General features: G+C 31.6%; 1 protein-coding gene across 2 annotated transcripts in view; it reads right to left on the bottom strand.

The window, feature by feature from the left end:
- LOC133857442 (uncharacterized) overlaps window positions 1-17,067 on the bottom strand; it is a 38,534-nt gene extending 21,467 nt beyond the window's left edge. Inside the window, exons 1-2 of one of the 2 annotated variants that reach the window (XM_062292710.1) lie at window positions 16,846-17,063; window positions 16,663-16,751 (exon numbers count right to left, since the gene is read on the bottom strand). In XM_062292710.1, the coding sequence (XP_062148694.1) occupies window positions 16,663-16,751; window positions 16,846-17,020 (264 nt within the window). In that variant the 5' untranslated portion in view covers window positions 17,021-17,063. Of the gene's footprint in view, window positions 1-16,662; window positions 16,752-16,845 lie in introns of both variants that reach the window. The other variant, XM_062292712.1, reaches the window with a different exon arrangement.
- Window positions 17,068-25,406: the final 8,339 nt, after the last annotated feature.

Here is a 25,406-nt window from a genome sequence, read left to right as displayed (position 1 = left end):
TTAAATTCTATTTTTAAATTGAGAAGAATCTCGGTTGATTAAATTTTATTTTATTTTATTTTAATCTTTCTTGGAATAAAAATATGAACTCATTTTTATTTTTTTTTATTTTTATTTTTTTATAAAAATTAGATTTACTCATTTAAAAAAATCAATTTTTTGTAATATTTTTTTAAAATCCTATTTTTATAATATATATATATATATATAATTCTTGATAAATAGCAGCGACATATAAAAGTTGCCACTATTAACTACTTATCAGTGACGACTTAAATTGTCGCCGCTATAAACTATTTGTCAGCGGCAACTTAAAATGTCGCCGCTGATAATTTGGCATCAGCGGGGGCGGGCGCGCGAGACACGAAATTTTTCGTGTCCCGCGTGCACGGCCCAGTTTTTTGTCAAAATTTTTCAAACTTTTTTACTTCTTCTTTTCACTTCCTTTTTTCCCTTGCCCTTTCTTTCAATTTCTTGTTCTTCTTTTCATTTCGTTCCAACCGAGAGAGAGATTAGAGAGACACCAAGAGAAAGAGAGGCCGAGAGAGATGGAGAGGTTGGACGATGGCGCCTAGGTTGCAGCTAAGGTCCGTGGTCGCCCTGGAAGGTAATGGGTCGTTTTCCCTCTATTGTTTATTATTTATTTTTATTTTTTTCCTATTAGGTTGATTGGTAGCTGAGAAAAGAAGAAATTTGGGAGATTTTGGATAAATTTCTCTACTAGAGCCGATTGGGTGTTCTGATGTCGATGAGTTCATTGCTTCGGACACTGTTCACGGCCTCACTGTAACTCTCTCTCTCTGTTACTCTTTTTTATTTTAGGATTTTACATTTCGGCTTCTCTTTGATTTGGTGTTTTGTTTCACTTTGTGGATCCATTTTGTTTTGTTTCATGTGCTATTAATCTTTTTTGTGGGTTTTTCTAGATTGTTTTTGCCTTTTGTTTAGGGTGTTCATCTGGATATTGCTTATTTGTTTCTGGGTTTGATTTATTTTTCACATTCTTCATCTGTTTTCTATTTTGTTCTTTTCTAATTATCTCTGATTGATTTTGGCTCTGAGTAGAGAATATTCTTGTGGGTAGGTCTTATTTTTGGTTTTTTCTTGTTTTTGATTTTGTTTTTTCATGTTATACGTCCTTTTCTAGAACTGATGGTGATGGATAGATTTTTGTATATGTAATGATCTTTGTTGGGTATTTTGTGGGAGAGGTTTATTTTGGTATTTTCTCTATTCTTTCTCATTGTAGTGGGTTTTGGTTACTTAGTTGATCCCAGAATAGGATGAGTTAGTATGTTTCTGGATTTGGTTTTGTACTTCAAGAAAAGGCCAAGTGTGCTCCTCCCTTTTTGTTCTCTTCTAGCTTTTCCATGGAAGATTTGCAGGATGTTATTTTATTTTCTTTTAGTTCCATATTCTGTTAATGTCTTGAAGAAGGAATGGGTGATTGCATCCTAATTTTTCTTGATTAATGAAGAAGAGTTTGGAAGTTGTAGTGTTATACTCCTACTCTTTGAAATTCTTAAATGCTAATTCTGGTTATTATTGAAATGGCCGGAAAGCCAATTCCCACCTTTCTTACCGCCTTTATGCACAAATGAGCTATTAAACTTGTGGACAGACATGCAGAGAAGAGGGCACATGGTTTGTTTTACATGACTCTTTGTTCATATGCCTTTTCTGCCCACCACCTAGATGCATGTCCACAAAAAATTGATAGTCACTAATTAATGCTGGGAATTTTTATATACACAGCAAATGCAAAGAGCCAGGAAGCTAAACTTGTGGCCACTAATACTAGACTGTTTTAACCTAATACTAGACTATTTTAACTATCAGCGGCCACATATGTGTGGCTGCTAATACTAGACTATTTTAACAATTAGCGGCCATATATGTGTCACCGCTAATAGTCTAGTATTAGCTTAATGATACTAGACTATTATGTAATTAATGATACTTGATTTTGTTTTGAAGGTTTATTATTAGAAATCTCTAATCAATTTATTTTGCCTTTTGCTTTATTAAACTCTAATTATTAGTATAGCATAGTGAAATCAACAAATTACCAGTTAATTGGTTGATAACACTGCGAGTAACACTCTAAGTTAATTAAATATAATTTTTTAATTTTGAGGGCGTTACACAAGTAATATCTGAAAAAAATTTATTTCTCTATAATGTTTACCTTATTAGCTATAGTTTGCTTTGATAAAACATAAAACCTATATATCATAGCTATTATTGTAAACTCGCGGTAGAAGCTAAACTTGCATATCACTTATCTTTTGTCCATTTTGAATTATTTCCTACTAGTTCTTATGAAAACCAATATGGTTTGTCGTATTTGACCAGGTAAAGTGAATTTGTTCAAACAAAGTTTTAATTACAAATGCTACATGATTATTTCTTTGTACATGTGTTTGTAAAGGAATGAATGATTATAGGTTGTGTTTTGGTATGCCTATTTGCAGTCGTTTTGTGGTTAAATGACTTATATAGTTCAAGTGGGAGATTGTTGTATTTATTCCTTTTGGGTGGACTAATATAGCCATTTGTTTAGTTTTAGGCCCATAATGGGATTGGCCAATTTTTGTCAATAAATGAGGGAACCTTTACTCTCACTCTATATATAAGTGAAGTTGGCCCATTAGACTTCATTCGGTTAATATGCAAAAATTAGGGTTGAGAGTAATAGTCTCTCTACACACAAAGAACATCGTTTTCTTCTGTACTTTAAGGCATTTACAGGAGATTCATCATGCAGATATTGAAAGCTTGTCTTGAAAATAATTGGGGTATGTCATTCTAATATTACTTGATCGATGCATGCAATGAAGAAAGAACAGATCTACTAATGAAATTATTCTAACAGATGGTTCAGTGGGAATAGGTTTATGGGATTTCCAGTAAGTGATAATGCAGCTAAGCTTGGGGTGATTAATTAGAATGATAGGAGTGAGAACTGGTGTTATGTTCTATCTAATGAGATTTTGACAAGAGACTGAAGGGTTGGTTAGGGGGTGAGAAGACCAACCATGCAAGAGTTTAACACGTCTTCTATTGGGCATTGACATAGATGGGTTGATCTATAAATCCATCTTCTCCGGTTCTTATTATCTTAACCCATATTGCCAAAAAAAATACTTTCAGATGGGTTTTCATGGATTGTTGGCTATTTGAGGACAGAATTGTGAGATTATGAGAGTAATTGGAAGGTGGTTTTCTTGATCCAAATGGTGTTTGTGATGGTTGAAGGATTTGTAAATAGAAATGAGAAACTTTAAATTTCTTTGGGCTTTTTGAGAAAGCCCGGCCTTCTACGATTCTTCGATTGATTAGTCACAAATTTCCTGCCTCTTTATTCTTTATAATTGTTTATTAATACCATCTGACTCAACTGATTACCCTATAATTTAGCCCATTTAACAATATCTATACACTATCCAAACTAATAATCGGTATATTGGAGTTTTCAACTGGACCTATTTTAACTGGGCCCTTGAAACATAACCCAGCCCGTAATTACTTACCCGTTCCTCTTCTGCATTTTTCTCTAAACCTTATCTCTTTCATTCACGGTTAAAGCAGCCCACTGGATCTATCCTACCAACAAGCATTCCTTATAAATTTGGATCTCGAGACTCTACTAATGTTCCAAAATCAACTCTAATACCACTTTCATATAATTGGGTTCATATATATAAGTGCCCGTAAACTGTTAAATCAATTTCTATTAAAAAAAAATATATCCAAAAACTAATAGACATTGATACAGTTGTATAAAAGCGGAATGTGAATTGATTATTTAGAACTATATCTCGTTGATAGTAAACATTTGACATTCAATAAGGTGAAGTCTTTTTTTTTCTTCTTTTTTTTTTTTTTTTTTTAATGACTGACCTCATATATGGTTTAAAATAACTACCGAGTTTAGACCAGTACTTATTAGAGATATCTACTGCCCTAATTATCACCACATTCTCAAAAATTGTTTCACACCCGACATTAAAATATTCCTTTTAACTAATTTTAATCACGTCCAACCAATTGGATGAACACCCCACTTTCCTTTTCAAAATTAAGGATCAACCTTTATATAGGAAAACTTTCTTAATTAATTAATTACTTGTATATGCACAAATACACCCATTGAGTTTTAGTCCCGGAACAAATAAAAATATGACCACCTAATTTTGAAAATATTAATGATTGAGTTTTGGTCCTTTTGTTAGTATTTTTTGCCCAGTTTTTAATGTTAGAAGTGCCACCTAGCTAGAATCCTCTCCATGTGAGACGTATGAAATTGTGCACATGCATTGAAAAGCCAAATCATCATGGATGGTGATTTATCAACTTAACCCGTCTACAGATGGGTTGTTTAAGGATGAGGAGTGTGGTTCACTTGTTTTTGCTGCTGTCGGTGGTGGGTTAAGAGTGTATATGCGGGTGAATATTAACTGTCCGTATTTATTATTTATTATTCGCTATCAGCACAAGCGGATGCAGTTATAAAAAATAATTATTTGCATATGCGGACGCAGATAGCGGTTTTAAAGTATACAGATGTGGTTAATAACCGCGCTCGTGTACCCTTTATATATAATATATATTTTCTTTATTATATTTAATAAATTGACTAAAACAGTATTGTTTTAGTGGTTAATACCAAAATGACGTTGTTTTGGATTATGTATAAATTATGTTTACATTGGTTTGCTTGACTGTGTTGGTTTCTCGTGTAACACTTACTTTCTTTCTTTTTTTAAGTCTTCTCGTGTAACACTTGAGCAAAAAGAAAAAAGTAATGTGAAATTGATATATTTTCAATAGATTATGGCTTCAAAAAAGAATTAAAACAAGCCCAAAATACTAAAAATTTGCTTAAATAAATTTCAAAATCGTTTAAAATAAGCCTTAATTGAGACTTAATAAAGGCCCATTACCTAATACAGGGTTAGCGAATAATAACCACACTTGATAACTGAAATAATCGCGCGAATGCAATTAGTAAAAATATAGTGCAAATATCTAAAAGTGATATTCATATTTTACGAATGCAACTATTTGATATTGCAAATAATGACATTCGTAACCTCATATACACCCCAAAGGTTGTGACATATTGGGTGTAAGATTGGGTTTGGTGGGGATCAGATAATGGGCTTGGGCTATAATTTAGCTTGGTTTGGATGGTCGGTAAAATGCCAATTTGGAGGGTCCGCTGGTGAGTCATATTATCCTGGACTATATGCATTGGGTCTTGATGTGGTGAGAAAGTTTTCTTTGTCGCTTTGGACAGATTCACACATTCACTCTTTGTTGACTGAGGGGTCTAAATCTTTCTTTAAAGTGAGATCACTAGTAAGTGCAATTTGTTGTTCAAGTGGTTGTGCTTGATAATAGTTTTTTTATGTGAGTTTTATTTTAATAGTAATAAAAAGTAATTGATGGAATATAAAGTAGAAAGAAGATTTGAATTTTTTAATAAAAAAATTAAAAAAATTTGTTTAATAGTAAGTAATCTTGTTTAAAAAATGATAAAAAAAAAGGTTATTAATGTAATATAAAAAAAGTTAAAAAGTAAAAATTGTTTTAAAGTTTGATTTCCTTTTGTTTTATTTATTTATTTTTATTTTTAAAAAATGTGAAAGTGAGAAAAAGATGTTTATCAAACGAGCCCACATTTCTGTCCCATATGTAAATGCTATTCTTTTCTATGTAAATGCTATTCACTTAATTTAAAAGAAGACTTTTAACCCCTCAGAATTGAACGCCCAATGGTTGTCGTTTCGGTTTAAGGGTACATTTGAGATTGGGGTTTCGTAAAGAAAAGTACGATTTTAAACTAAATTGTAGAAAATAACCTGTTTGAAAATTGTGTTTTTAAAAAAATTGTGATTTAAAAACGCATAAAATTATTTTTTCAAATTGCAAACATTGGAGTGTTTTTTTGAAAACGCAGAATTTTTAAAAGTTAACTTACGATTTTAAATGTCAAACTTCAATTTTGCTAAACGCTTAATTAGATTTTTAAAAATTACTTTTTCAAATTGTACATTTTAAAATCACAAATCCTAACGGACTCTAAAGAAAGACTATTGGTTAGGGAGTACTGAATAATTAGTGAGACAACCTCTAAATATTATTTGTATTGTAATCCACTAATAGAATTTGTTAACTTGGTGGATAGAAAACGGGTTCAGAGAGTGATTCATAATTATAGTTTACCACAAGGACCTCCCATGAACCTTTTGTACCAGAATGAGTGATTTGTAATTTAAGTCAACCTCATATACTAATAATGCAATTATCCCTTTGATTAACTATATAGGAGGATGAGATGTAAAGCATGAAGTCTATAAGTGAATGAGACATGATACAAATACATCTCTTATATAATTTTTGTATATCTTTTTTAAAAAAAAAAATTAATCGTTTGATTTATAAAACTTACATATAAGTTGTACAAATTCAATAATTGATTTAAAAAATAATTTTACAAATATATATATATATATATATATATATATATATATGAGACGTAATTTCTCGAAAGTGGATAATGTGAGAGTAGCAAGGCATGTAAAGCAAAAAGTGGAAAGGGTGAAAGTAATGAGATGTAAAGATGGAAGAGATTAAAAGCAGAAAAAGTGGATAGGAAAAGTAGGAAGATATGTAAAGCAGGAACAGTGGAAAAGTAGGAAGGAATCGATGTTTGCAATCACTTTCATTGAAAAAAAAAAGGTCAATTTCAAAATTTTCTTACATTTTTTATTTTTTATTTCATATCGATTACTGTTTAAATAAAAAAAAATCACCATAATACAATTTTTTATTTTTTTATTTTTCTATATAAATTATTATACTTTATATTATATTAATCACTAAAAAAAAAATTTATGAACAATTTTTACCAAATACACTCATAATGTAAAGCAGAAAGTGAATTAAAGGGAAAAAAAAAAAGAAAACAAGAAAAAAAAAAAAAGTGAATAGGGTGAAGGAGAGTGTTAGAAAAGCACCAAAAATTACACTCACTACACACCCCCTCAAATGGTGTGGATCCCATATGATAATGGATCCCACCCCATGTAAAGAGGTGTGTAGTAAGTTTGTAATTTTGCGTGTTTTTTTTAATATTTCTGTGAAAGTACAAAAGATGTAAAGTAAAAATGCATATAAAAAAAATTTAAAAAAGTGGATAGTGTGAAAGGAGGAAGAGATGTGAAGAGGAAAACAACTTTAGACTGAGAAAGTTTTCTTGATCGGTTTGGACAGATGGACGACAAGTCTTCCTTTAAAGTGAGAGGGCAGGAAAATGATAGAAGCACAACTCCATCACAATCCCCACTCACAATGGTGTGGAACCTATATGTGTGGCCCCACATCATTGTGAGTGGGATTGTGAGGAAGTTGTGTAAAGGAGTTATGAACCAATCATGTCCCGAGGGGGCAGCCATTGACCGAGTCACTGAGGGGTCAAGCCCTCGTTTAAAGTGAAACAACCAGTACATGCAATATTTCATTTCATCGTCATCGCAAGGTTTTTGTATCACATATAATTAGACAGAATGTTGAGACTTTTTCTCAATTCTTTTTCTTTTTTCAAATTTTCCTTTAAATCTGTTACTTTCACATCCTCTACCCATCAATAAGTTTTTCGTTTTGTAAAAAGAATCAAAACCATATTTAATCAATAAAAGAAGATGTCTCGATAATATCAGTTGAGAATAATACAGGATGTAAGTGACCAAAGTGACGAATGTTTCTTGCTATATATATTTTTGTGGACGTAGGCAAAGAAGAAAATATTGGTTAGGAAGTACTGAATAATTACTCATCGCAAATAGGAATGTAAATTAGTTGAGTGTTACTCGCGAGGTTATTCAATATCAGTTCCACTAAGCTCGATTTATGCTTGAATTGATTATTAAATAGACAGTTCGTGAAAATGAAACAAAGACACGTTTATTAAACAATACATATTCAGATAAACTCAGCACAACTTTGTTAATATTCATAAACCCACTCGTATAAGGATCAACTCGCTTATTAAGGTTTGACTTGTATATATATTATAAATATGTTAGCACCCTAAGACAATCGGCTGGAGACCACGTCTCATAAAGTGGAGGTCAATAGTTCGAACCTCCCATCCCTCTCTTGTATGGACATGTAAAAAAATAAATAAATAAATAAATATGTTAGCATATATTAAATAGCAATAATTAATTGTTTATATGTATATTGAATACAACTTCTTGGTTTTCTTTTTTTCTTTTTCTTTTTCTTTTTCTTTTTAGATCGACTTCTTGTTTTCTTATGTTACTTTGATGAAAAATCTCAGAGAAAGTACATAGAAAAAGAAAAAAAAAAATAGTTAAATGCCCTATTGGTATCTGAATTTTAGGCTTTTTAAAATTTAATATATGAGTTTTCATTTGTTTCATAGGTGGTACCTGAGTTGGGTGTTGACAACTTAAGTGTGCGAACCCAAGTGCAGGTTGTCGCAAAGTAGTAATTCTCGGAAGTCGAGTGTCGAACCACAGGGATTTGGGAAACAAAGAACACTAAAAAAATAAAATTAAGAAAAATTTATGATAGATGATTTAGTGGAATGATGCAAATAAAATATATAATGAAAATAACAATTAAAAGGGATCGCTAAGGCATTGCGGTTTTACTTTTAACAAAATTATAATATTTATTTCGCAACTCATGTGATAATCGAAGAAGAGATCAGTGAATACCAAGAGAAAATATCATCGAAAGATTAATCTTAAAATTGATTGATTTTATTACGCAAAATTGGTTATTTGATTCACAGGGAATTCAAAGCATTTACTGTACCCGTAGTTAACAATGAATCAAGGAATTTTGCAGAATAAAAACCTTTTTCTAAGAATAAATCATGCAATCAATTAAAAAAATCTTACATTAAAAACCATAAAAGAGTTGAAAAATAAATACTACAATCTTATTAAAAGTTTCACCCTTAGCCTCGGCTAGAAATTTAGCTAGACATGATTATGTAAATAAATTTCATCGTTAAAATCATAAACATCGTACTAGCAAAATAAAATAACTGAGAAGAGAATAAAAATAAATCTTGAATCGTCGTCGCTGTCTTCTTTGATCTTGAACTAAACGTCTTCTTCTTTTTTTCTGCAATTTTCCGGCCCCCTTGTTTGTTGCCGTGTTGCTCCTCTTATAGAGATAAGAGTCATTCTTCTTTTGGGATTCGTACTACTATAAGAATCTCAGTCTTCTCTTTGTTCCATGTCTCTCTCTTACACTTGAAATAAAACTCCGCTTATTTTTATAAGAGCCAAAGACACATTTTTCTTCTTGGTTTTGTCATGTAGTAGTATTAGAATGTTTATCCAATTCGTGGGTCCAGCAGTTTGGTTTCACCTCTTCTTATTTTACACATTGGACTATATCTTGGACATAGGATAGACTTCTTCTTTTGACCCACATCTTGGCTTTTACTCTTTAATTTCTTTTGTTATTCCTACATAACACAATTTCTTGCATTAATATATCATTTAATTTTAATATTAATATTTGAACAATATTCCACAATTAAATATCAAATGCAAGAATTAAATTATAATAAAGTATGATAATACTTATTTTAATAGGAAAAATAAGCATTTTTAAGCTATTTCATTGAGGGTAAAAACCCATTTGGTACCTCTGTTACATTTTCCGTCCAAATATTAACGGCCCGCCATGTGTCAACAGCTGGGGTTGACACGTGGCACTATATAAAAAAATAAAAAATAAAAAACTTTAACAATTAATTAAAAATAAAAAAAAATAATTGAAAAAAAGAGGGGTTGTTTGGCCACCCCATAGTAGGAAAAAAAAAATGTTGAGTTTTGGCTCTTGGGGGTGGCCGAACCACCTCCATGGGCAAACCCTCTAATTTTTTTTGATGGGTTTGGCCCTTGGGGGTAGCCGAACCACTCAAAGACTGGCCAAAAAGGTGGCTCAGTATTTAGTAACATGCAAATTTTGAACGTTACTAATTTAGTTACGTGGAAAATTTTACACGTTACTAAATATTATGTCAATATAATTTTTAAGAATTAGTAACATGCAAAATTTTGCACGTTACTAATTTAGTAACGTGGAACATTTTGAACGTTACTAATTTAGTAACGTGCAAAATTCTGCATGTCACTAAATATTATGTCAATATATTTTTTTAAAACATAATATAATTTTTAAGAATTACTAATGTGCAGAATTTTGTATGTTACTAATTTTGTAACGTGGACAATTTTGAACGTTACTAAATTAGTAACGTGTAAAATTCTGCATGTTACTAAATATTATGTCAATATATTTAAAAAAAAATTAATACGATTTCAAACATTTAGTAATGTTACTAATTTTGCACATTACTAATTTAGTAACATTCAAAATTGTCCGCGTTACTAAATTAGTAACATGCAAAATTAGTAACGTTACTAAACATTATGTCTATATATTTTTTTATTTTTTGAAAGATGAGATTTTTTATTTTTTAATTAGTTTTTTTTAAAAAAAAAATATGTATATTGGTTTTTTTGCTTCTTAATTTATAGTTTTTTTTTTCTAAAAAAAAAAAATTGTTTTTTTTCATTTTTTTAATTCAATACAAAACTAGTTTTACTTTTTTCTTTTTCGTTTGTTTTTTTTTTTTCAAATTATTTTCATAATTTTTAGTTATTTTTTTGAAAAAAAAAACTTTTTCGTTTTTTAATTTTAATATTTTTAATTTCTTTTTGTTTTTCTTTAGTTCTTTTATTTTGTTTTTAAAAAAAATAACTTTTTTAGTTTTTTTTGTTTTATATTTTTTTTCGAAAAATTGGATTTTTTTTTTGTTAATTTTCAATTAATTTTTGGTTTTTATTTTTTTAAAAAAAAATCTTTCTTTGTTCGTTTTTTTTTTTAATTTAATGGAAAACTAGTTTTTCTTTTATTTTAAAAAAAACTTTTTCATTGTTTAATTTTCATTTTTTTTTAATTTTTTTTTCGTTTTTCTTTAATTTTTTAATTTGTTTTTAAAAAATAAATTTTTAGTTTCTTTTTTCGAAAAATTGGTTTTTTTTTTTTCGACCGGAGTAATACACTAGAATCGATTGGATGATTCTATTGATCCTATAATCATGTCATGATCGATCGCACGTTAGATCGAACCTATTACTATATCAAGTTTGATTGATCGGATGTTTCTGTCACAATAGATCGGACCGATGCACTAGGATGAATTAGATATTTGATCAAACCTTCACTTGTGTCAAGTTGATCGATCATTTGATCCTATCACGATAGATTAGGCATCCAATTGTAGGCGTTTTTGTAACGGGAGGAGGAAGAAAAAAAATAATAATAAATGAAAGAATTAGTGACGTTTTACATTTGACACATCACTAATTAGTGACAGATATTATATCGATCCTATGATCCTCTCATGATCGATTGGACTAGTACTTATTAGGATGAATCGCACGTTAGATTAAACATTCATTATGTCCATTAGTACGATTGATCGACTCTATCACGATCGATCGGACTAATTAATGCACTATGATCGATCGGATGGTCTATCGATTATGTTGATCCATCACGATCGATCGAATGATCTATCGATCCTATTGATCGATCACGATCGATTGGATGATCTATCGATCCGATCAGATGATTTATCGATCATATTGATTTATCACGATCAATCGGATGATCTATCGATCCTATTAATCTATCACGATTGATCAGATATGATTGATACTATCACGATCGATTGGATGATCTATCGATTCTATGGATCAATCACGATCGATGGGATGATCTATCGATTCTATTGATCTATCACGATCGATCGGATGATCTATCGATCCTATTGATCTATCATGATCGATCGAATAGGATCGATACTATAACAATCGATCAAATGATCTAACGATCCTATTGATCAATCAGATTATCTATCGATCCTATTGATCTATCACGATCGATCGGATAGGATCGATACTATCACGATCGATTGGATGATCTAACGATCTTATTGATCGATCAGATGATCCAACGATCCTATTGATCAATCACAATCAATCAGATGATTTATCGATCCTATTGATCTATCACGATCGATAAGATGATTTATCGATCATATTGATCGGATGATCTATCGATCATATTGATCGATGGGATGATCTATCTATCCTATTGATCGATTACGATCGATCGGATGATCTATCAATCATATTGATCTATCACGATAGATCGGATGATCTATCGATCATGATCGATCGGATGATCTAACGATCCTATTGATCAATCACGATCGATCGGATTATCTATCGATCCTATTGATCTATCACGATCGATGGGATGATTTATCGATACTATTGATCCTATTGATCTATCACGATCGATCGGATTATCTAACGATCCTATTGATCGATAACGATCGATCGGATGATCTAACGATCCTATTGATCGATCACAATCGATCGGATTATCTAATGATCCTATTGATCTATCACGATCGATCAAATGATCTATTGATCCTATGGATCGATCACGATTGATCGGATGATCTATCGATCCTATTGATCGATCACGATCGATCGAATGATCTATTGATCCTATTGATCAATCACGATCGATCGGATGATCTATCGATCCTAGTGGAGTAGTCTGATCGATCGTGATAAAACAATAGGATCAATAGACTATCTGATCAATCATAGTGCATTAATTAGTTTGATCGAATGTCCGATCAATCCTATTAAGTACTAGTCCACTAACAATTGTGGTACTTTCTGGACTGAGGCATCGGTCCGATCCATTATGACATGAATGTCCAATCAATCAAACTTGACACAGTTATCAGTTCGATTTAACGTGCGATCGATCATGACATTATCGATAGAATCATCCAATCGATCTTGATGTATTAGTCCAGTCGAAAAAACCAATTTTTCGAAAGAAAAAAAAAAAAAACTAAAAAAACTAAAAAAGTTATTTTTTAAGAACAAATTAAAAACATTAAAGAAAAACGAAAAAAAAAAAAAAAGATTTTTTTTTAAAAAAAAAAAACAAAAAAGTAGCTGGAAATTATGAAAACAATTAAAAAAAAACAAACAAACAAACGAAAAAGAAAAAAGAAAAACCTGTTTTCTATTAAATTAAAAAAATGAAAAAAAAAAGATTTTTTTTTAAAAATAAAAATAAAAAAATTAACTGAAAATGAAAAAAAAAAATAAATTTTCGAAAAAAAAAAACTAAAACAAAAATATTTATTTTTTAAAAAATAAATTAAAAAAATTAAAGAATAAAGAATAAAAATTAAAAAATGAAAAAGACATTTAAAAAAAAAAACTGAAAATTATGAAAACAATTTAACAAAAAAGATAAAAGAAAAACCTGTTTTCTATTAAATTAAAGAAACGAAAAATAACAATTTTTTTTTTCTTTTAAAAAAAGCAAACGAAAAAAAAAATTGAAAATTAAGAAAGAAAACAAATATATATTCAAAATAAAAAGGCTCATGAATGAGCCGGAGGGATTGGGCGGGACACGAAAGTTTCGTGTCCCGTGCGCGCCACATCCTAAGAGTTACAAACTTTTTGTTTTATTTATTTTTATTTATTTAATTTTTGTTTCTTTCTAGAAAACACGTCTCCCTGTCTCTCCTTTTTTTTTTTGTACAGAACCTATCTCTCTTTCGTTACTCTCTCCCTCTCATCTCCATTCTCAAATCTCTCATCTCTCTCTCTTGCTCCATCACAGACACCATCGGCCACCGCTCTCCATCACCGGTAAGTCCTCTCTCTATCTCTCTCTCTAGCTCTATCACTCTCTCTGATTTCTTCTTCTCAGATCTAAAATCTCTTTTGCCTTCCAAGAAGCCTCAAATGGGGTTCTTCATGCTCTCACCAAAGGTCTCTTCCAGAATACTTTCTTATGATTTTTTAGTCGAGTTGCGTATTTAATTTTTGTCTGGCTTTGTTTTGTTTGCTAATTAATAAATATTTAATATTTATCTGTTTTTTTCTTTTCTTTGCTTTTTTTTTTTTTTTTTTTTTTTTTCAATTATGAAGGTTGCATTTTTTGAGCAGAATGAGAAACCTTCTTCCGCCATTGAGTAAGTTCATTTCTTTTATTTTTTTATTTTTTTTGAAGCAAATGCGTTTTTTGATTTGATTTCAAATATTCACTTTGTATTTGGGCATGAACCGGTGATAAAATGTTCTTCTTCTATAGTTGTGCGTCACTTTCTTCTTCTTCTTCTGTTTTTATTTATTTTTTTGGTTTTCAGGTACACCGGAAGGAGCCGACCATCTCTGTTCGGTCTATTTTTTTTTTGGAAGGACCCAGCCATCTGCGCCGTCTTTTTTTTTTAATTATTTTACATGGCTTTAGTAACGTGCAAAAGTGTTGCACGTTACTAATATATATATATATTAGTAACGTTACTATAGTAACGTTACTAAAGATATGTGTATATATATATATATATATATATATATATATATATATATATATATATATATATATATATATATATATATATATATATATATATATATATATATAAACAGTTTTGCACGTTACCAGAGTCAGCAACGTTCACTGTAAATTATCACGTTACTATGTATTTACTAACGTGCATTTTTTTATGCATTACTATTCAGTAATGTGATCTATATTTGGACATTACTAAAATTATTTTAGTAACTATGGGATTAGGAACGTGAAAATCACGCCACTGATTTCATGTTACTATAGTTTACTAACGTGTAAAAGGCTTTTGTACGTTAGTAGACCTAGGTTACTAAAATCGAAAATTTTTGTAGTAACATGGCATGCCGTTTATATTTGGACGAAAAATGTAACAAAGATACCAAATAGGTTTTTACTCCTAATTTAAGTACCACTTTTAAAACAAATGAAAATTCAGGTATTAAACTTAAAAAAGTTTAAAGCTCATGTACCAATAGAGTATTTAACAAAATAAATAAGTAAATCCCTCAAAGAAACCACTCCACTGTATGTCTTCGCCCTTCTGTGTACTAGCACTTGCACATGCAAGTGGTTATAGAAAAAGTGGCATTTTTTTATTATATTTTTCTAATTTTATTATATATATATATATATATTTTTTTAAGAAAGTAGGTTTAGTTTTGGGAGAATGACATAAAAGTGGTTTATTTGACATAAAATGATAGTTTGATGTATCAAACTGTCATGCCGGTCACTTTGTGGGGCTTTATTAAAAATGACTATTAGTTGAGGGGGCCTTTTTATATTTATCCCATAATAGTAATTAAAAAATTAATAATAAAATAAATTGAAAGCAAAAGAATAAAATATGAAGGATATCACAATGCTATAGAATGACGTAAGAGCATTGGCTTTAAAGGTTGACTTCGTGCATTCCAGAGTATTTACGGGTCGTGTCGGGTGACCTGTGAAATTGTCGTGTCGTGTCTGGAGCCTTGACCCATAAACATAAACGGGTTGTGTTTGGATCTAGCTTAAACGAGTCGTGTCGGGTACCTGTTTTGCAAGCCCTAGACTATTAACAACTCTCCTCTAACTAAATTGAGGTTCATATTTAGCCATCTGATTTCAGTATGAGGTTGATCTTTATCACACACAAAGCAAATAACATTGCAAAACACAATATAACGGGAAAAATACACATACCCCCCCTCAAATCACCACTCCATTATCAATATGCCCAACAAACTACTAATTGTGTCAATATCTTCTTTAAACTACCAAAAAATGTCAATGTCCCCTTAAAGCCGACAAAAAGATAAAAATAACCATAAAAAAGTTTTACCAGGTCAAATATATCCTTTATAAATTTGAAAAAAAAAAAAAAAAAATGAGAAATAAAATTAGTTAAAAAAAAAACACTATAACACCTATTCTGTAATTTTTTTTAAGCACCTAAGCCAAATCCATATTCCTTTCTCCATCAAACATAGCACCTATGGCCCAATAAGTGCTATAATATTGCTCAAAATGAACCAGCAAATAAACGAGTAAAACGAACCACATCTTGATTTCTGTTGAGGCTTGAGGTTTGGTGTGACCTATAGACCAAATTTTACGTAAATCAAAATCAAAGGTGCTCAGACTCTTCACAAAAATTATAACATCCGATTAAAGAATCTGATCCTCAAGGTATAATATTTCAACAAACAAAGCTTTGGGAACTGATATATTTGAACAAAGGAGCAAATTCCTTAAAGGAAATGTGTGAGTATTCCTTAATTTAGCGGCTCACTAAATCAGATACTTTGAACCAAGAAAGCCATCTGAAAAAATTTTCCTGTAATCTTCCGGGTTAAAAATAAAGAAAATTTGACACTAATCTAATTTCTTATCATATTCTCACCGCTCTGTATTTATCAAACGCCCACAAGCGCACACACTTGAACGACCGCAAAAATTCTAGAAATTCTAACCCGAACTCGTTCTATGCTAATTATTATGGCCTTTCAAACGTCACATTAAGCATTTTATATGCAAGAGATGAAATTGTGAGCCACTATTACTGAAAAAGCGTATTGGTGTACATTAAAAACAAATAAATAATTAAAAAATAAAAAGAAAGAAAGAAGAAGAAGAAGAAGTAATCAGACTGACCGAGCTAATGAAATCAAGAAGTGCGGCGTTAGCTTCTCCGTCCTTCGCCGGGGCGTCTATTTGCACCCCCACCGCCTCGTCCCTCAAATCTATATTTCACATTTGACCAAAATCAAAATCAAAATAGGAATACAGTCTCACACAGACACACACACACAAGCAGATACACGCGCGCGTAGAGACCTGTGATGGAGGAGGATTTGGAGCCCGGCTTGGCGTGGATGGTGATGGCGACAGAGGAGGGAGGGATGGAGCGAATACAGGAAGGGAAATCGTTAGGTTGTGCGGAGGGTGAGGACTTTGCTGACTCTACGGGTTTGGCCTTTGCTTTCTCCTTCTTGCCCTTCGATGGTGCCATATTTCTTTCTCTTCTTCCTCTCTTCTCTGAATAATTCGAATTTTGTTGATTGCAGTCCCCTATGCTTTGTGCCAATGATCTCCTAGGCCCAGGCCCAGTCCAAGGTTAATTGGTTCCAATTTTGGTGGTTTTGGCAGGTCCATCTTATTCTTTAAAAGTTTTTGTAAGAATAAAATAACGAAAAAATAATATTTAACCTATAAGTTTTCACTTTTTAGTCTTCGGGTTTTCAATTTTAAAAATAAAGTCCTTAAATTTTACTCAAGTTTTAAATTATTCTCTCTATCACTTTACCGTCAAATTTAACAAATTTATATTTGTCACATGTCTCATTTGACACACGTCAAGATTCATCTCAATATCAAAGTTAATAGTTTTTCTTCCAACGCTACAAATCAAGAAGATTAAAAGGACTTAAGAAGACGGTTTTTGTTTTCAGAGTTGGGGTCGTTTGTTTTTTTATTTTTTTATTTTTTTTTTAATTTTTATGGATGATTTGACACTTAATGATATGACATTTACATTAGGTATTAATATGAACGTTCGCTTGTCAATTGAGACACACATGACATATGACAAACCATTCATTTTGACGGAAAAAGTGATAAAGGGACCTATTTAATTAAAATCTAGACAGAACCTAAAGACTATATTCTTGAAATTAGAAAATTAGAAATCAAATGACTAAATTCAAATCAGAGAAAAACTTAAAGGCTAAATATGATTTTTTTCTAGAAAATAAACCCCATTTTAAAGTTTTTTTTTTAAGATTAAAAAATTCAAAAAATTAATTTTTAAGTTTTTTATGATATGATCTCATTTTTATTTAACACAGCTTTTTACAAATTAAAAAAAAAGAAAAAACAAATTTTACGTACTTAATACATTCTTAAACAATGTCTTGGTCCTTACTATTTTTTCCATGTGTATTTGTTTTAATTATCTTTTTATAAGAAGATTTGACGGAAGGTTCCTATTTAAATGATATTCAAATGGTAGACCATTTTTCTAACATTACATGGAACCTACTTCGTACGCAAGCATGGGAAGATCGTCTCATTCTAGCTCTTGAGAACTAACCGGAAGATCGTCTCATTCTAATTTCTTCTGCGTCTTCTTTTTTTTTTTTTTTTTTTTTTTTTTTTTTTTTTTTTTTTTTTTAATTTTTTATTTATTTATTTTTTTATTTATTTTTTATTGTTATTCCTAATTGCCAAACGTACCTGTAAAACTGTTGGAAAAGTTGTTTTGGTTTTGATACCCAAAACAGAGTATTGTATTCTTATTGATATTCAATTTTTTTTTTTTTTTCTCTAATTAAATAAAGATAAGGGTTAAAGGAAAGATATTTTTCGCTCTTGATCCAAAAGTAAAAAGAGATGAACAATTCTATAAATGAAACGAAAAAAACCAAAAAAAGAAAAAGAAAAAAGTGGGTTTCCCAAAAATATACCAAAAACAAATTAAAATAATGTTGAAATAATTATAAATGGTAGGAAATTGGTCAAACAAATGATCCGATTCTCTCAAGGGGCTGCACAATGGAGTTATAGAAGTTAAAAAAGTACAAATTAAAATAAGCCTATTTGTATTCCTTCTTGAGAACAACAACCACCAGAAGGTGGCTAAAGCAGTAAAAGTATTGTTAGAGTCCTAATTTATAATTGCAAAAAATGGAGGCACCAACACAAATTTAAATATAAGAGTCTTAAAATGAGACAATAATCTGAGTAATATAAAAATTACAAAAAACAATAAAAAAAAAACAACAACCGGAACTGGCTGTGCGAAAGAGAACACCAGCACATGAGGTCCATATACCGGCACGAAAGATCCATGCACTGCCACGTGAGAGACACCCTTGGGTGATAATGACGTAAGTTACAGTAGGTGAATAAATGAAATAAGTGATATAGGGGACATTAAAAGCCGACAATATATTGGAAATATTTTTCCTTGACAGCTTTTTATCCTTTCTCAATGAAAATGGGGTGAACATTGATGAAGTTGAGGTATTTGGTAGGTTCTGCTTCTAGGCAATACTGATATATACATGGCTTCTAGAATAGGGATGCTTATTGCTTTCAAGTTATTTAGTTTTCAATTATATATATATATATTCCAAATAATGTTGTCTTGTTTTTAACATTTGACATTGTCATTAATCAATCTGTTTTATTTGATATTCTCTGCTTTCTTGTTGATGCGTTCTTGTAGATCATGTATATGGGGGACAATTTCACTGTAACATCCTTATCTCATATTGAAAAAAAAATGAGTAGTAGTTTACAATGTGTCGATGGTTTCTAAAAATAGTTATGAGTGTTAAGTTCTACATTACTTAGTTATTAGGTGAAGTTAAGTCAAATTGACTAGTCATTTTGAGGTTATAGAGCAAATGTAGATAACGTATTTTTTTTGGATTGGCCACTTTTTTTTTTTTTTTTTTACACTATTATACATGTGGGAATGACAATTCTAATAAAGATTGAAAGAATGTACATCATACACGTATTGAAATAAATGAGTGATGACTATTCAATTGATGATATTTTGGATCTGCCACGGCTTTGGAAGTTGAGTAGGCTAGCAGGAATTCATAATAGGCTTTCAATCTTTTTCATACATCCAAAGTAATCCTACTGCTTTAAACATTTACATGCTCTACCTGCTCACTATAGAGAAATAATATAAGTTTTCTTTGCTAAATTTTTTCTGAGAGCAGAATATTTTAGCACCTCAGGAATTGTTAAGCAATAAGAAGCTTTCAAGTAGAGGGCATGGCTATCACCGCGACAAAGTTTTCTTCCTAATTTTATTGTTGAAAGATAAATACATGTTTAACACCAAACATAATAGTTGACTAGTGTAAAGGCAAGGAAGAAATAAAAGAAGGAAGAAGAAGAAAGCAGGAAGAGTATAGAGAGAGACGTTGGGGGTGAGGTTTGAAGTTTGAAGAACAGCAAATTATTCATCAGTAGCGGTGAAGTCAAGTCTTGGACGAGTAATGATAGGCAGGGGACGACTAATAGTCATCTGCCCGTCCCTTTCCTACGTTGCAAAATGACTTTTATTAAAAATAAAAAATAAAAAATATTCTAATTTTGAAAAGAGTCCAGCATCCAATGTATATGGCCCATTTTCTTCCCCAAACCATTTTCCCCTCAAATCTTTCCCTCCCTCTCTCCATCTCCTCTCCTCAACTCCACCGTGAAATCAACTAGGAGCCCGCCAACATCGACCACTCACGAGCCCGCCACCGGTACGTCACCGTTCGTCCTCCATCTCCGGCCAAAAGTCACCGTGTGTTCTCCATCTTCGGTTTGAATCCGAAGAATCCGACGACCCAACCACCGTACCGCCACGAGCAGCCCCAGCTAAACCACCACCACCGCCACCGCCGACGAGCCCATCCACCGTAAGGTTTTCTTAGTTTTTTTCTTTGATCTTTCCTTTTTATTTTCTCTCAAGATCCGGTTTTTTTAGTTGTTTTTGGATGAGATTTGCACGAAGTTTGGGCTATTTAAGTGTAGATAATGGGTTATTTGAATTCCTTTTGATTTTCTCTCTAGGTTTCGTTTGGTGGCTGTAAATATTGGAATGAGTTTTGTAGTTGCTGGATTTTCTTTGATGTTGTAGTGTTATCTTTTTAAGTGGCATGGAAATATATGTGTGTCGACATTTGAATAGCTTAGTTGGAAAGAAAGAATGACCAGAATCTTCTAGTGTAATAATAATTTATGATTTGTGATGATGTTAAGTGTGAATAGGGAGTTGTAAGGGTAATTTGTATGACATAGTTTCTATACGTATAAAGTTGGTTGATTTTGGAAAACTACGAATTGTAGTAACCGTGTATTAGGAGGAACTAGACATTGTAGTAACCGTGTATTTGGTTGGTGATGAAATTTAGTTGGATTTTGTTGTTATATGTTTGAAAAGTCAATTTATGCTTATTACCAATCGAAAGGGTATCATGAGAGCAAGCAATTGTCTGCTAGACTTTTGGTGATTAATAAACTTGTCATTACCATTAATTTGTTGTTCAACTTTTTGTTTGAATTCTTTATGTTGTAATTAACTGCCTGTGTTTCATTTGGTTTCTTGTTGAAATGTTCTGTAATTCTCTTATTTTCACGAATTTTCTACCTGTTGGGCATAGATTCTATTCTTCGCAGCAAAGTCTTTTGGATAGGTCCTCACCCCCTTGCTCTTATGAGTTCCGATGGTCATGTTGGAAGACATAGAATGCAAGCTTAAAGTCATTGAGGGACTTAAATGCATAGGAATATTTGGTAGTGTATTCCACCGCCAAGAAGAAGAGACTTATTGAAAAATCATGTGGGACAATATTTGATTGCAGTGCATATAAGGTATGCTCTATTCCGCTGTGCATGACAATTCTATTTCTAACAAAACCCAACTTTTGCTGAATGGTTCTGTTTCAATGGACTTTTGAATTTGTTAGCTTAGCCTATTTTTCTTTCTTAAGAAGAAATGGTTATTCAGGCTTTTTTTCTTCTTCCCCTATTACAAACTGCTCAAATGTACAGAGGCCACAAATTAAATATGATAAATACAATTTATGATTTTGATTATCTTGAGCGGCACAGATTTTTCATGTCTCATTTGGTATGCTGTTGTTTCTTGCTTGATATTGGAAATGAGCTGCTTCTTCAATTTTAATGCTGGTAGTTCATGTTTGTTGATCTTGATTGTTTCCTATTTTTCATTGGTGGTTTTTTTTTTCTTTTTTAATTTTTTTTATTCTGCCTTTTATCTCTGTTACGTGGCTTCATTGGTGAAATTAGAATATTTATTGATTATTTTGGTTGCGAAACAGAGTAACCCCTGTTATGCCAACATATTGAGATGTAAAACTTGAAGCTTTCATAGTGTCTGACAACTGACATTAAGCCACTGCGTGTCTCTTGTGTGTGTGTTTTAATGTGCTCTCACTGTGGTTTATCTGCCTTGATTGTTTATTATTTTTGGGATTATGCCTGGTACCAGATGCTTTGGTTATTAAATTCATTAGATTTGTTTCATGTTAGTGAAGGAAACAAAGGGGGGATTAGTTGCATAAAGTTATTTTTTTTTGGTTCTCAAAACTTGGTGGAGAAAAAAGATCCAACAATCTTTTGTTTGATTCAATTATATATTTATCCCCCCAATTAAGTGTATAGAAGATTCTTATATCATGTGCTCCTGAATGTAGGCATGAGTAAATGTCTACAACTAGTGATTAGCGCAACATTTGAAAGAAATGGAGTAGAGAAGATATGCTGATAATGACAGAGTTGAGGAATTGATTTAAAAAAAAAATGCAAGGAACAATTGGCGCAACATTTGAAAGAAATGGAAGAGAGAAGACATGCTGATAATTATAGAGTTGAGGAATTGATTGAAAAAAAAAATGTAAGGAACACTATGATAAACTACAGCGGGAGTTAGAGTTGGGTCAAAATAATGGGAAGATGTTTCGTGCTATATTGTTAGTTGTCATTTTGCTTTTAGCCTTTTATTTTAGTGGTTATAGTGGACCTAGACGTACTAACTTGATGTTAAGATAAAATTATGGAAACAGTTCAGTTCTATGGAACTTTTTTGTCTATGAAACTTTTTTTTTTATCTATGGAACTTTTTTTATTTGTTATTCTTGAAATATCAGATTCTCCGAAAAGGAGATAACAAAAATTTGGTAATCAAATTATTGGACTAGAAGATATTATCTTAGAATTCATAAATTAAATATAGCCAGCTCAAAAGATCATCTTAAGTTTTTATTATTGTGGCTACTCTACTCTACTGTCATCATATATATACTTGCATTCAGTTTTGTTTGTTTTCAACAGGCCACGGTGAAATATATCATAAACCAAATGCGGTTGCAGGCCGGGAAACAATCTCAAGAATTGGAACTCACTTCCAAGCTAGGGGGAAACAAATCTCTCAAGTGTGAGATATTTTCTTCCTTATTTTTATTTCTTTTTGGTCGGGAATGGACGAGCAGCAGTACTAGTGTGATCCAGGGTTTAAGATTTTCATACAAAATGATGTGAAGTGCTCTTTTTGATACAGAGATATATACAATACAGCTTATATTTCTCATCCATTTAGTAAAATACAGCTGCTGCATAACAAATGAAAATGAGCAACGTACAATTGAAATAATAGAGATTTGACCGTCCTTCCAACCCATATTGGTAGTGCAATTTCCAAGTAGTCATTTGACTCATTTTCTTCCATAACATCAACCAACCCAAGTATAACTCACAAACCATTATTAACAAGGTATACAGTACAACCAAGGAGTGACAAGAAATTTTATTTAATCTGATGTACTTTCATTCATGGCCTGCCTGGTCCAGATCACTGCCATTTTTTGGATGCACTATTTGTGGATGATTACAAGTCCAAATAAAAAGAACCAAAATGGGCATACTTTCTTTAGCACATAACAAAAGAAAGTATTTGTGGATGATTACAAGTCCAATTAAAGTCCAAATAAAGCAAAAGAACCAAAATACAACCAAATTGCCAGGCAGGCAGGCTTCCACTTTCGACCGTCTTCTTTCAGCATTCACCTACGGACCGAATTGAGTTCCCTGCACTAAGGAAGCGCAAGTGAATTCTTTTTATCCCGTCCATGAAGGCCCCCACAAAGAAAAAAAGATTTATAAAATAATAAAATAAAATAACATAGTTTAATATAGATAAACAATCTAGAATAATCAAGTCTATGAAGGCCCACAAAATGGAAGGATACTGACATTCAAATTCTTAGGTTCCTGAACAAGGTCATACTAGAAAGAGTTATTAGCATCTTCAAAAAAAAAAAAAAAAAAAAAGAGTTATTAGCATGATGCGAAAGAGCCTATTCAAATTGAAACATCAAACTAGTAACTAATACCATTAAGATTTTTTGTTTTTTGACACTTTTTATGGAACTGGTTTACATATAAAGTAATTTCAACATAGCCTTACTATCCAACTATACTACTGTGACCACCTAAACTCAACTCAACAAAGCAAGCTCAATTGCATGCATTCCATTTTGCCACACAATCCTTTAGGGTTGTTTCATTGCATATAACAAGCTCATCTTCCCAGTATCTCATGTGCACAAAAACTAGCACTACAGATAACTTCTTGCCAACATACACACTTCTAATTCCATCCTAAAATGCATTTCAGCCACTCACGTAATGAGCACATTAATTCTTAGGTGCTCAACTTCCAATATTTCTAAACATGAATGGTCTTCCACTTGTTTTGTGAAACTTCCTATACAGTCTCTTCCTCTTTAAAGGTAAACCAAGACTGAAAATAGAATCAGTTTCCTCTCTTTCGGTATCTATTTTTTTTTTTTTTTGTTATAAGAAACAGAACTTCATTGATGAGAAGAAGAGAAAAGATGTACAATGGAAGGGTAGATGGGGAAACCATGAAAACAAAATGAAACACTCTCATTTGTCAGTATCAAAGTTCTGTTAAAACATTTCTTGAAAATCAATTCCAAAAGTCCATCTAAAATTTCCTGTAACAAGTACAGATTCATATCAGTTCAACAATTAATATCCTATATCACAGATCATATAACATTATAAATTATGTTGCTATTCATCCAAAAAAAAAATATAAATTCTGCTTGTACTGAATACTTCCTAGCTATAATTCATACTTCCTCACAACAGAAAGCCACATATCTTAACAAGATAAGCCAGGAAACATCATGCAAAATAAAAATCAGAATCATAATGATTGCTGGACAGGTTTGGTAGATACATCAAGCCCTCCCATTTCAAATTGCAGAAGACACACTCATACAGTGACTTGGAAAAGCCTCAACTCAGTACTCCTTTCCACAAAAAATAATCAAGGGAAATTCTAACAATGAGCAAATTAAACTTGAGGAACTCCATCCATCCAACATCTACACTCCAGTACCCTAAGGTAAAATCAGTACCATCGACGGTCTTTAATCAGTCTATTGGAGCTCGAAGAAACTCTATATGACAATGGGATCTTATAGTAAAAATCTTTTTTTTTTAATAAGTAATTTTTTGTCCCAAGGGGAGGGGGAAAGGGAGATTTGAACTAGTTGAATTCTTTAAGAACTCCATAAGAAGGCCATACTGCCCAAGACTTCATTTCTACGGAATTTTGGGCATTCTTTCTTTCCAACTAAGCTATGATGTCCAGAATTTTATTTCTGGACAACATTTTGCTTTCCTCTTTATTATAGTGTAATTACCCTGAGGTTAAGCACTTAAACAAGAACGACTACAGTTTAAACACTCCCAACCAATACCTTGTCTGGAGGGTGGTAAAATTCAACATTAACATAAGAGGAAGTACATAGATGTTGTCATAAATGTCTAAT

The sequence above is a fragment of the Alnus glutinosa genome, chromosome 14 (genome assembly GCF_958979055.1).
Source record: "Alnus glutinosa chromosome 14, dhAlnGlut1.1, whole genome shotgun sequence".
Classification (NCBI taxonomy): Eukaryota; Viridiplantae; Streptophyta; class Magnoliopsida; order Fagales; family Betulaceae; genus Alnus; species Alnus glutinosa.
This window is presented reverse-complemented; position numbering and strand designations above follow the sequence as displayed.